The sequence below is a fragment of the Cyprinodon variegatus genome, unplaced genomic scaffold (genome assembly GCF_000732505.1).
Source record: "Cyprinodon variegatus isolate N-32 unplaced genomic scaffold, C_variegatus-1.0 Scaffold152, whole genome shotgun sequence".
Classification (NCBI taxonomy): domain Eukaryota; kingdom Metazoa; phylum Chordata; class Actinopteri; order Cyprinodontiformes; family Cyprinodontidae; genus Cyprinodon; species Cyprinodon variegatus.
In genome coordinates this window covers 1,156,983-1,170,362 of record NW_015150605.1, presented here as the reverse complement: position 1 = coordinate 1,170,362, position 13,380 = coordinate 1,156,983, and the positions used below count along the sequence as shown (strand labels likewise).

At 37.9% G+C, this 13,380-nt stretch overlaps 1 protein-coding gene across 2 annotated transcripts in view; it reads right to left on the bottom strand.

Moving 5' to 3' along the window:
* Positions 1 to 13,380, bottom strand: part of sdk1 (sidekick cell adhesion molecule 1) — a 381,738-nt gene that overhangs the window by 175,817 nt on the left and 192,541 nt on the right. For both annotated transcript variants that reach the window (XM_015377352.1, XM_015377351.1), the window contains exon 5: positions 6,222 to 6,355. In XM_015377352.1, coding sequence (XP_015232838.1) covers positions 6,222 to 6,355 — 134 coding nt within the window. The remainder of the gene's footprint in view (positions 1 to 6,221; positions 6,356 to 13,380) is intronic.

Sequence of the window (13,380 nt, the reverse complement as noted above, 5' to 3'; positions counted from 1 at the left end):
ATTTTTGCTAATTTTTCGGACTGACTGACAGTTATTTCTTTATTTAATGATAGCCACTCGTTTTTCTTTACATAGCTGCTTTTCTCTTGCCATAATACAGTCTATTATGTAGGCCTATCAGCTGTGCATACAGCTGACTTCTGCACAACACAACTGATAGTCCCAACCCCATTTATAAGGTAAGAAATCCCACTTACTAACCCTGACAGGGGACACCTGTGAAGTGAAAACCATTTCAGGCGACTACCTCTTGAAGCTCATCAAGAGAATGCCAAGAATGTGCGAAGCAGTAATCAAAGCAAAAGGTGCCTACTTTGTTGTTGTTTCACAGTTTTCCATTAAGTATATAATTCCACATGTGTTAATTCATAGTTTTGATGCCTTCAGTGTGAATGTACAATTTTCATAGTCATGAAAATAAAATTAAAAACTCTTTGAATGACAAGGTGTGTCTAAACTTTTGGTCTGTATGTATATTTATATACTGTATGTATTAGCAGTTCAAGGAAGCCCATGTTTGAGGCCCAAGCTGAGACGAAAAACAAAGGGAGACCGCACTGCGGTGGGTAAGGAAGAGTTTATATATATATATATATGCTATACAAGTTATCAGAACCTCTACAATGTTCTCATGTCTTTGTGTCTCTTCTTCTGTTTCCTGTCTTCTTTGAGACATGATGACATGTGGAGGTTTTTGATTGCTGGCGTCAGCAGAGTCTATCCTTATGCTGTTGACAAATGCCACTCTCTGACTGTTCAGGGTCAGACACTGACAAACCCTGCTTGATGGAGAAAGGAAAAAAGAGGATAAACCGAGAAAAATGGCATGAGGCAAAATTTCAGACACCAGGGGAGGCTCCTACTGGAGACGTAATCAAACTCAGACAGACCTTCTCCCAATCACCAGACCAGTGTAATCAAGCTCAGATTCCAACACCCTTCTCCGTACACACATGGAGTAAATGATTAAGGTAATGGAAGGGTGTAAGGTTATTTCACCATATATTTATGCACTTATGCAGCCAGTCCTTGACTTTACTTCCTTCTGTGTGCTGTTTTCATAAAATGCTCATCTGGCCGAGTCTCTTTTGATCACTTCCCTGTATTTTAGTCCTTTTTGGTTACGCTATGGAATTCAACACTCAGAGAAAAAGCTTTTTACCATTTTTGAGCTTCGGCCGAACCTGTTGTTTAAGAAAAAACATTTCTATGCAAATCTACAAAGCACAAAGTACCTAAAGCAAGCCTTTTAAATGTCATACTTTAAAAAAACATTTCAGGTTTCAATAGATGGAATCGTTACCAGATGGCATGATAATAATGAATTTACCTTATTATACCTTATCTACCTCTGATCAATATTAAACATATTTACAGTGGCTGACTATTAAACCGGAATGATTTGATTATATTTTTAAAAGTATGTATTTTCTTTGCTGGTCTTGAAATGTTTTGTGACATGACCTTAGTTGTAAATAGGTGACAGATTAATAAAATATGTGAAACATAATAAAACTACTGAAATCTCTGAATATGAAAAGGTTAACCCATTTTGGAAGTTCAGTAACTAATAAAATAACTGTAAAAAAACAAACAAAAACAACAACGAAAACTTATCAACTCTTTTGCTACAAGCTGAGATTTAATTACTTTATTGGTGGTGATTAGATCAGCAAACAGTATTAAGAAGTCTGCAATCTAATCTCACCCGTTGCAATCAGTTTTCTCCATTTTCATCCTGATTAAACTGCTCACCCTGTTCACTTCTGAAAATGAACACAAAATCTATACATGTGGGATTGAAACACCCGTACGCCAGGGCACCAGAACTCTCATCTCATTTTGTCCAGTCACGCTATTTTGTAAACTGACATATAGATAATGCTCAGTTATACTGAGTGTTTCTGGGCCTATACGTCCTAGATGTGAATGTTCTCCTGTGTACATGCTTTAATGTTTGAGTCCACCCACAGAGAGGGCTCTCTGTGGGGATGTTATACTGCTCTAATGGTCTGATTCAAAAATCTACAATGACCAACACCGCTGTGAAAGGAACAGCCAGACACACATGTTGTCTTCCACGGCAACAGGAAGAATGACTGACTTTTATAATTGACAGGTCCACATGTGTCTGTTGCTGAGTGCGTGGGTATGTGACAGAGAGGAAGAGAAGGAGAGGTTACTGCAGGTATCCATGAAGCTCAATTAATTGCAGCAGGGGTCCTTATACTGTGTCAAAAGAAAAACCCTGAGGCCATTAGTTTCTGTCATGCAAACACACAGAGGCACACTAAATCGAGTACTGCACTATATAACTCCTCTATAAGAGCAGCACTTTGAGGGCAGGCTTACTCTCCCTGCATGGAATGGCTCTGTTTGTGGTTTTCTGTGTTGACTTTAGTCTTTACAGCGCTGTGACACGAAGTTCATGTTCGAAATTTCATACTTTCTCAAGTTCAGTCCTTTTGCCTTCCTATGGGGTAATGCTTAATAAGTGGAACCTGCAGAGTCACTGAAGTAGAAGGAGGGGAGTAAGCAAGGAAGGAACGCAGGATGGTAGGAAGGAAGGAAAGAGAAATGGGGAATGGTCTGGAGTGGATGGATGATTATACGACTTTTAGAATAAAAAGCAATATAGTCATAAAATACAAACTATTTTTCTACTTTTTTATTTTCTTTTACTGTGAAGAGCTTGAAATACTTCGGTGAAATTCTACTTGTATACTCTCCAGATGGTAGGAACCCTGTCTTTATGATGAAATCTAACTATTTTCTCAGCTGACCAAAAGTGCCAGCCTGTAACGCCATATGTCGTCTATGGTGATAAATAGCTGCCGGAGCTGTTTATTTTAGAGGCCGGCTGTACTTCCAGTGATTACGCTGTGTGACCTCTCACCAAGCTTTTGAGCTGCTATCAATTGTGGCTGTTCCAGCTCGACCACGGATGACAGTGCCTCTTATTTTTAGCAGACTAGGACACATTTAAAGGATGGTGGTCAGGAAGACGCAGATAATGAATCTGTCAAGTAGGTTGATCACTGAGTTGACTCTATCATATCTTCTATCAGTGCTTACAGCCATTTAATTAGCCAAGAAAATGTCAGACTTTGAAGTGTAAAGTCCAAGTCATTAAAATGACTCTTTCGCCAGCATTTGTTGTTGTGCCAGAGCAAAAAAAACAAGCTAACATCCACAACAGTCCAAATCTGAACAGCTTGTTGACCATAAATCACAACAGTTATTCTGTCTGCTTCTGTCTCTATTAGTGCTGTTACTCTTATCCTCTTGTCCGTTGAGAGAAACGTCTGCATAACAGCAGGATGGGAAGAATAGAAAATAAATACCTCATTAATTCTGAAGAATTTCTAAAAAAGAAAGAACAATATTTCTACATCTTACTGCATTCAGATCTTACAAGAGCAGCCTAACAGAGTGAAGACGGGAAAAAAGGAACCAGAGGGAAGAGATATGACTGAGAGGAATTAAAAAAAGAGAAGGAAGAAGAGGGAAAAACTGTTAGTAATTTGAATGATTTAATTTGTATTTTCCTTTCTCGCTGAACCAGGCGAACTGCCCAACTCTTTAATTAAATCTCGTTTGGCAGGCATTTCTTCACTTAACTTTGGCTTGTGTCTGTCAGTTTACTTTAATGACTCCAGCATACTTACTCTCTTACATAACTGTGAGAAGAGTAAATCTGCATATCACAGTATATAAATGTTATTGTATTTGCACAATTTCTCAAGGTGTAATGTTAAACTTCAAAGGATTTGTGCATTTTTTTCAGAATGAGAGGCAGCGATGAGTACATTTCTAGGACATCACTGATGGATTTCCATCATGGCATTGTGTTACCACACACCAATGCTCTAAAACACTGCTCTCAAACTCCTGCTTGTCCTTCTTGCAGATGATCCATCAATTTAGCAAATATAATTAGCAGAATCTAGCTGCTACTTTAAACTCCAAGCGAAGCAGCCAGGCTGTACTTACTTTTTCATACATAGCTTCTCCACTTAGTAATCCTCAGTGGATTAAAGTGCTGATGTGGGAGCTGTTCAGTGTTTTTCTACTTACAGATTAGATCATCTTTAATATGTACTGATACAAAAAAATACAATTCAAAAGGGCATAATTTCTTGTACGTATGTTATATGAAAATATGATACCATCAATTTGTATAAAGAATTTCTAAAAATGTAATGAATCTATGTGTAATTTGTTTGTTAACCGATGCAACTCTCTTTATCATCCTTCCTTTTAAACATCACTTTAACTCATCGGTTTGTTGCCCAGTTTTTATTACATCTCTTCCTCATCTATTTCTTTATAGATACTAATAAATCAAACCTGCCGTACGCGACATGTTATATTTACAAGAGAAATGTTTATTGTAGAAAACACACACTTATAAAGTAAAAGACCCTTAGACACACAGATGTGTAGATGTTTATGGCCAGAGACTGATCAGTGAATCCTAACTATACCCTTAACATTCCCTAAAAATGCCCAGGGGAACACTTTAATCTGACAGCTGTAACAAGGTACCGTGCCTATATTTATGTGATTGTGTTTCCAATGTGTATGTTTGTAGACAAGGATGCCAAAGGATACAACCCTGTAAAGAGAATCTAATTAAAACACTACGCAGCCACAAGGGACAGAAAACTCCCTCCCTTCCTCTCGCTCTCCTTTAAACATAGTGAGCACTTCAGCTGAAGGACTGCTAGACAGTAGAGTCAATCCGCTGGCCCCCAAGGAGAGAAGATATAGTGAGAAGCATTCAGAATATATAGTAATTCATTGGACGAGAGAACGTGATAGAGGCAAGAGATATATACTCAGGCTGAATTTTTAACCTTTTACACTTTGCAATTCCTTTGAGTGAAGTCTCTAATAATAAACAAAAGGCTATGTGTCAGTCCAAATACTGTGCAGCTCATCTAATCAGGATCTGGAAGTGCAGTTTTTTGCTAATTTGTGATCATTGTAGTTTCTCTGAAGCAGCTTTTCAGCAGTGGTTCAGCCAATGCAAAATAAAGGACATAGGTTGCAGTAATAGTTTCATATGAAGCTGATGGAGCTGAACTGGGTTGTGTGTATAAAGCTAGAACTGCTGCCTCCCAGCTTTGGGAGAAAACTCAGTGGGTCCCCATGATAGGTTGGGACCACTCTCTTTGGTGTCATAATCAACAGGCATGGGGTCCTGATGTTGGCATACATACCCATGGAGACTTCCAGAATGATTTCATTAGGAACAAGCTGCAAAGTCTAGCAGCAACAGATCTTAACAATGCAGATGTGCTGTAAAGCTGCCTGTGGTATTTTCAAATTGAGAAATTAAAAAGCTGCGTCAGAAGCTTCACAGGGAATCTTATTTTTCCCTAAAGAGGACAGATAGTAAATGCATTTGTTTCTGACACGTTGTATAGATAAAAAAACAAAACAAAACTACTACTGATCAAAATATACCACATACTTTTGGAAGCAAGCAAAGATATGGGACACCAAAAAAAAAAAAAAAAGATTTTGCATGGAGAATAATTCTTACTTATTTAACAATTCCGAGAGCTATACTATGTTTAATTTATAAAGCTCCATCCTAATTTTTTTCAATATCATCAACAATTCAGGCATTTATTGAATGCCTTAATCAAACTCTGTTTTATTTATATAGCCATAAATAACAGAAGAAGTCAGCTGAGGACATTACACTAAAAAAGTAAACAAAGTCATCTCTAAACAACCAACTCTGGTCTTTATTAGAGAGAACACCAATTGAGGCAAGAGAGTCTTTTTAATTTTGTCCTCATAAGAGATTTACCATAATTATATGGTAAAGAAAGGCAGAGAAAAGGCAAATGAGTCAACGTGTGTGCTTCTGTGTCAGTGTTTTTTTAGAATTTACTTCAGATAAAAATCATACAGAACATTTATCCTCCTCTTAACACAATCATTTGGTTCAAGGGCAAATATCTACATAATTTTGAGCCAGAAATGTCAAATATTTAGGATAAGGATAATTTAAAAAATCAGGTGAGCTATACCACGGCAGTCCCCTATGATGTCACTCCCATTTGACTGGTCCTGCTAACCCAGGATAGAAGCATGACTCCTGCCTGGTTGGATTGCAGTCTGATGCTTCACATGCTGTTCACATAACAAGCCCTGTTTGATTTCACATCCAATCCTCCAACCCCATAAAGAATGTTTTTCCTTACCTGAGATGCTCAGGTAGACAGCAGGGCTCGTCACATTCTCTCCTGTCATCTCGTTCACTGCCTCTACATGGTAACGTCCTGCATCTGCCGCGGTGGTTGCCAGGACAACTAGGTGATTGTCCAAAGTGATTGCTCTGCAGGGTATAAATAAAACACACAGTCAACATGGGTTTGAAAAAAAAAATATACCATATAAAACACATGCCTCTTTCCAACACCACTCAGTCTTTGACAAGAACAACGCTCAAACTAAGACTCTGTCAAGAGTGAGTGTTTGCTTCCAAGATGATTCAGAATTCATAAGTGGGGGAAGGAAACATTGAACCAAAGCATCAGAACCAGAATGAGGATTCAGAGCTTAAATGAATCTTTCCTGCTGTCTCAGATTGATACTTGGCTCGTTTTGTGTAATGTTGGATCCCTTTGGCCATTTATTCTTGTTTTTCTGTGTATCTTCCTTTTTTATATTGATCCATCCTCATTTCCCCATGTACAAGCAGAGATCAATAAGCCAGAAGCATGAGGTTTGCGACAATACAGACACACACAATAGCTAAAAACATACAAAACAACATACATGCAATGTGTGAGCATGATGCAAAGAGGAACTTTGGAGTGAGAGATACTGCGAGAGGGCGGTAACCAGGCGATTCCACAAGGGCAAACATTTATATTCTTAGTACTTAGATTTTCTTGTATTTGAACTAGTCTGTCTGACAACAAATGCCAGCAGGCAGGCAAGAATGGCGGGATGTTTTTTACTGATGTTACTTGTGTTTTGAGCATATAACTGGCTGGCATTCTGCTTCAAAATTCTGACTGAGAGCCTCGTTGAAATAAAATCAATATGACCAGAGGGAGAATAAAGCCATATTAAATTGAGATGTCTGTCTTTTATACTCATATGCTCCGACCGTGTCTGTGCTCTCTGCCGCACGCAGGATGTTGTACACTCACACTTTAAAACTATTTAAGAAATACTCTGTAGGCTGCCTACCTTTGATATAATGAATTACTGGGCTAATGCAGTTTGAATTATACTTTGTTTTTTGTTAAAGTGCTGGCACAGACATTTTATTTCCTTGTACGTCAGGGTACAAATTTAATTTAGCATTGTTTAGTAGTTTGATCTAAAGCTCAATATGGGAAAAGCAAGTTGGCTCCAAAAAGATCCATGAGGGAGGATTTTATGTCCAGGTAGTTTTAGGTTTTCTTTTACTCACAAAAAAAGGAAACACATCACTTATTTCTGTTGTAGTTCATCTTCAGCTGAGGCAGGGAGGAAAGGACCAAAATAAAAACAGTAGTTTATTTTCTAAATGTGATGGAGAAATTGGCAGAGACTGTCCTGCTGGCAGTAACATCAGTAAGATGTGTCGTGATCGACAGTAGTTGTCAAGGTTTGTACTCATCTAAGGAGGGATTTTAGGGCACTTTCATTGTACAGAAACTTTCTAAAACCTTGCTCCACTACTGGTTTCTTAGTTGCTGAATAGTCAAGGCTTAAGCCTCCTCCAAAGATTTTCTGTAAGCTTGCAGTCTGGAGACGTCATGGCTTTTATGTGCTTCTATTGTAGTCTTTCTTTTCTTAATAATGTGTTTTAAACCATTGTCATGTTTACAATATATATTCAGAAGTCCAGCTGATGAAAAAATGGGTCATATCAAGTATTTGGTACTTGGCCCTTTTTATTTGTTTCTGAACATTATCAATTTGATGATCAATTTGTCCATCAAGAAAGCAAATAAATCATACCACCTCTGTCCATAACAGAAGGATTCATCGAGTAATGCTCAGTTTGCACCATATTTATTAATTTATTTGCAATGCACTGAACCTTCCATATCAATGCCTTTTGCACCAATATTTTTATTTTAAACAGTTTTTTCTTTTCTCCTTCACTGCTTACATTCTGATCACTGCTGCATTTTATAAACGGTAATATTCATTTCATTGTTCTAGGCTGCTCATTCACTGTTGAAAAGCTGTATGCATCATAATTTTCTTTTGTATACACTCTGTGTAAACAAGATGACAATAAAGTCTGTGTAAATCTAAGTTTTTTATATTTCCTGAGAGTGCACCTGGTCTAGCTGGTGTGAAAAGTTTGATTTTGGAAGCCGCACTTTCTTCCAAACCTTTCTTGTTTTATTTAGATGTTCACTAGCAAACTTACAGAGGGGCTAAAAGTCTTCCATCAATTACCGTGTCTGGGTGGTTGTGGTCCCAACTGCCTTCAGGTCATTAGCAAACTGTGAATGTGAAGTAGTGGTCTGATCCCTAACCTCTCTCGTTATAATCCCCGCTCACTAAGGCATGATTCTGCATTAAGTTTAAAGACTGAGGAAGATTGATTGTCACAATAGAAGTTTTCTACCAGATGCTTACTTGGGTCTGAGAAAACTCTCCCCACTGTTAACTTTTGCTGATAGATGTTTGACTGTTTGAGGGATTTTCAGTATTTACGGCTCATTTCCTGTCACCCCACATCACATCATCTTAACATTATGTAAAACGAAAAATGAGTTTTTGACATAAAACATGATGTATATGATGGAAAAACAATGATATCTAACTAAAAATACAGATAGATTTCGAGTTCGCAGACTTGTTGTTGGTCTTAAAGCCCAATCGTATGGAAGTAGATTTTGACTTCGAAAAAAAAAAATTCTAAACTGGATTTTTTTATTTGCTAAATACGTAAATTCATTTAAAATATGAAAAAAAAGATGTTTCATTTTAAAAAGATCTTCCAGCAAAGTCACTTTGAAAATTAAAATGTATTAACAGAAATGGGTTTTCATTTAAGGGCATTTTTTGACTCATGAATAAAAGATAATCTAAACTGCACTTTCCTCTCTACGACTGCTCATCCTGTTACTTAATAAAATGATTAGGAAACTGATTTTTAACATTTAATCTCCAAAACATATCCCAACACAAAGTTTTTCTAAATTAATTTTGAGATGTCAAATTTGCACATTAGAAATGCATTAGCAGAAATACTTTTTTCATTTCAAAGTTAAAACTGAATTTTGTTTGGCTCATTCATAGAATTAACAACAGAAAATCCAAACTGCATTTTCATTTTCTTCCCCAAGTCTGCTAATTTTGTTACCATATTAAATTATAAATAAATCAAAAATGATTAACATGTGAGACTTCTTCGGGTAAATAAGAGGAGAAATTAAAATCTTACAAACACCCAAATGGCTTCAAGAGTGATTTTAAAGATTCTTCAGGCTAGTTTTCTCCTTACTGCTCTTTGCAGAGTGCCAACATTCAGATGGCCTTCTTTAATTCTTGTTTTAAAAATGTGACATTATTGGAAAGCTTAGACTCCATTTTTTTTAGTATCAGTAAATAACTCAAAACGGATTTAACATAGCCCGTTATTTAGCAAAAAAGTTTGGAGTGGAGCTAAATTGATTAGCAGCATCCATGGCTTAATTAGGGCTGTGTTGGTGTCTCTATGTCCAGCTTAAAACATGACAGTCCTATAGTATGTACCCCAGAGAGAAGACAGAGGAAGAGGAGTGGAGAGAGAGGAAGAGGGGAACTACAAATAATGTGAGGCTGTTCGATAAGGCAGCCACATACACACCGACAGACACACTGAATTCCTCGGGTCTAATTTTATTTTGTGTGATTTCCCAGGAGTGCATCCGGAAGAGCCAGAGTCTGAACCCTAGCAATGACACCTCCCTGCGTGTTTCTCTCTGTGTGCATCTTTCAATCACATCCACCTGCCTAAAGCAGAGGCTTATACAAAACCTACTCTTAACACAGGAAGGATGAGCTCAGCCTTGTTTCTGAAGGCTGGAACACAATCTATGGCTGTTTAGTTTATTAATAGCACAGACCAACTATAACTTTGCCACTGCTTTATCCTTAACATGCTGATTTACAGTGAAGGCATGTCTCTTCTTGCTCACAGAGTCTTTGGAAGGTTTCAGAGAATCTAAATTAGCAAGTTAACATTCAAAGTCAAAAGATCTCTGAGGGCAGGTGAGCGCATTGCAGTAGGACCAATTAAAACAACATGTGTATTTCTCTACTGAGATTTTTTATTTCATGTTTATAATTTCATTTTGCACAGTATCATTTAGGTGAAACAAAAATTCTTCTGGTTGGCCGTAGCATAAAAATGTCTGCTTCCATACATGCATACCTGCTCCTATGTAATTATAAATAGCAGTTTCAAAGGCAATGCAAGCATAAAGATAAAGACTTCTAGTGAGAACATGTTCATAAATAATCTACTTATGTATAATATATTACATTTCTGTCAGCAAATTCCAGGAATTATTACACACTGTAGCTTTCAGCAATACTGCAGCTCTAATAGTGGCTGTAAAAGTGCAATGGTTAGTGTGCATGGCCCATGTACACAGACCCTAGTCCTCGACTCAGAGACCCAGGTTCGAATCCGGCATGTGGTACTTGGCAGAATGTCTCTCCCCCTGTCTTATTCCCCTTTACTGTCAGCTTTTTTTTTTTTCCAATAACGAGCCACTAGTGCTGCAAAAACCTAAAAAAATAATAAAATAATGTATTTTCTCAAACATTTTGTAAGGCCTAGTCTAGGCCTAAAGGGTGTTACTCACCCAAAAATGTATTTTTAATATATATAAACAGTCTAAACGGTGTCTATTGGGTTATATTACAGCCATGGTTCTGAACCCAGGTTGTTAGGGACCCCTGACCTGCATGTTTTAGATAAGTCTCTGTTTCTGCACATCTTATTCAAATTAGGGCTCCTTTGAAAAAGGTGCTACAGAAGCTTGTTAATCATCAACTCTTTTCTAGTGTGATGCGACAAGGAAACACTTACAACCTGCGAGAGAGGCCTTCAGGAACAGGGTTGGGAATCACTGTATTTTAGGCTTTCTATGGATGTTTTACATTACATGCAAGTTTGATTAGTTCTGCTGTATTTAATGGACTCCATGAGAGGTTAGAAATATTTCACTCACTATTGGCCGCCAGAATAAAATACAAAAATTAAATGATTGTGAAGCACACTGTGTTACCCACTTGGGGTTCTAGACCTCTGGGTTAGATCAAAGCATATTTATGTCCTTTAACAGCCTGGTCAAGAGTGCATAGTAAAGAAATTAAGAACATAAATCTATGTTCACAGATGCTGGTAAAGATTCTCAGTCATCTAGGTCATACAGTAGTCATTTACAAAAAAAAAAAAAACTTAACAGTGTCTATTGGATTATATTATAGTCATATAACTTTTATGGTATGTTCACAGATATTCTACACTATGTCTGTGCTTGGGCCATTTTGCAAAAAAGAATCAGACTCAGACTTAAAAACCATTTGGAGTTTCTAAATCCGCAAAGCTGGGACACAGTTTACCTTTAAAGCAACTGTTGTTGCTTCTATAAGGCTACAAGGTACAAATTGGGGTGGGCTGGGTATGACTTTAGACTTGATATGCAAAAATGTTGGGCAATTATTTACATTTAATATATAATTTACCACTGTTCAAGAAAAAAAATATGCAAGAGGACTTTCCTTTATTTGCTTGAGATTTGATGTGGGATTTGAGGATAAAGATTTGAGAGTAGTGAAATGACTCAATAACAAATATGGTTTATGGTTGTAATGTAACCAATGTTTAAGGCATATTAATTCATGCAAGACATCGTAAATGAAACCAAAAGACTTTGAAATTATAATTCTGGTCAAAGCAGCAGTGCCTTGAAACAAGTCCTACAAATAGCAGCGCACATAGGCAGCTAGTGTGTGTCTCCAAATGTTTGCAATGTAGTTAAGATTTAATAAGAAAAGAAAAAAATCAACATTCAGCTGCCTATATTTAATTAAATTGGGGGGGAAATGTTAGGACTTTTAATTACAGTTGATTATAAAACAGCCCAGTTCATGTAGGTGTGCTTTTGTGAGACAGATTCTCCCAAGGCAAAATAAATTAAATATGGCAATCAACTCCATTCCGTCCACGTCTCCTTCTGCATATCTCTGTCTATCCCCCCCTTAAGAAATAAAAAAACTCTTCTGATTCATTTAACCAAATCCCATTTCCTATTTTTATACATACAGATTATAATCTGTGCATTTTCACATTTTATTTACGACTCTCCATCATGCCATTTCTTCTTCTCATTCCATCCAGCTGTCCTGCTGTACCCCCCCACCCCCTCAATGATTTCTTTAAACCAAAGCGCCACGCTGGATTGGTCTTTCATTTGAGAGTCTGGCCCCAAGTCTAAATAAACCCTCATGAGCCTCAGCACTGCAACACTGACTTCTGAACAAACACATGCAGGCACACATCCGAAGTATGCCAAGAGCTAATTAGCACACACATGTCGCAGGCCACAGGATGAGTAAGGAAGAATGTGTGTGAATGTGTAAGTTATTTAATATTTCATACTGCCTGAATGCTTGTGTGTGCTTTAGCATCATGTCTGGCGGATTGACTTTCACTCTCGCCAACGATGCCTACCCCTTCCCCATCTGCTCTCCTCCTCTATCTGCGATAGGCAGCGTGCCACCTTCCTGAACCTCGGTCCGCTCTGACACACGGAGGCACTGGGTGCAGAGGAGTGGCCGCCAGGGCAGAAGGAGGGATCCTCCACTGTAAACAGAGTCCAGACAGAAGGCTTTTTGGCAGCCTCCCCTTTAAAGCCAGAGCCAGCCGGCCGCTTGCACATTACACTGGATAAACACACACCTAGTCCAGGCAGAGGCACAGCTTGGACCATTGCCTCTGCCTTGTACCCGATGTAAGTGGCTGTTTACTTTGTACTAAGTCCTTGGAAATGTGAAAGCTCTCACTGACTGCTACAATATGCGTGTGTATGCGGCCCTGTTTAAATCTTGTTTAAATGTCTTTCAGGTCAGGTATTTATTACTAACTTCGCTCAAGTTGAGGTGTTAAAGTTTTTTTTTTAAGCATCCCTGTCCTCAAAATTGCCTGTCAGCTTGAGTTGTGGTGAGCCGTTCTCTTTCCTGAAGTAATTGGTAACTATAAAACTCAGCAGCAGACTGAGCTCTGGTATGAATGCAAAGGAGAGCAAAGGAGTTCTTCAAACGAGGCTTAACATACACTCACTGGCTACTTTATTAGGTACACCTGTCCAACTGCTCATTAACACTTAATTTCTAAGCAGCCAATCACAT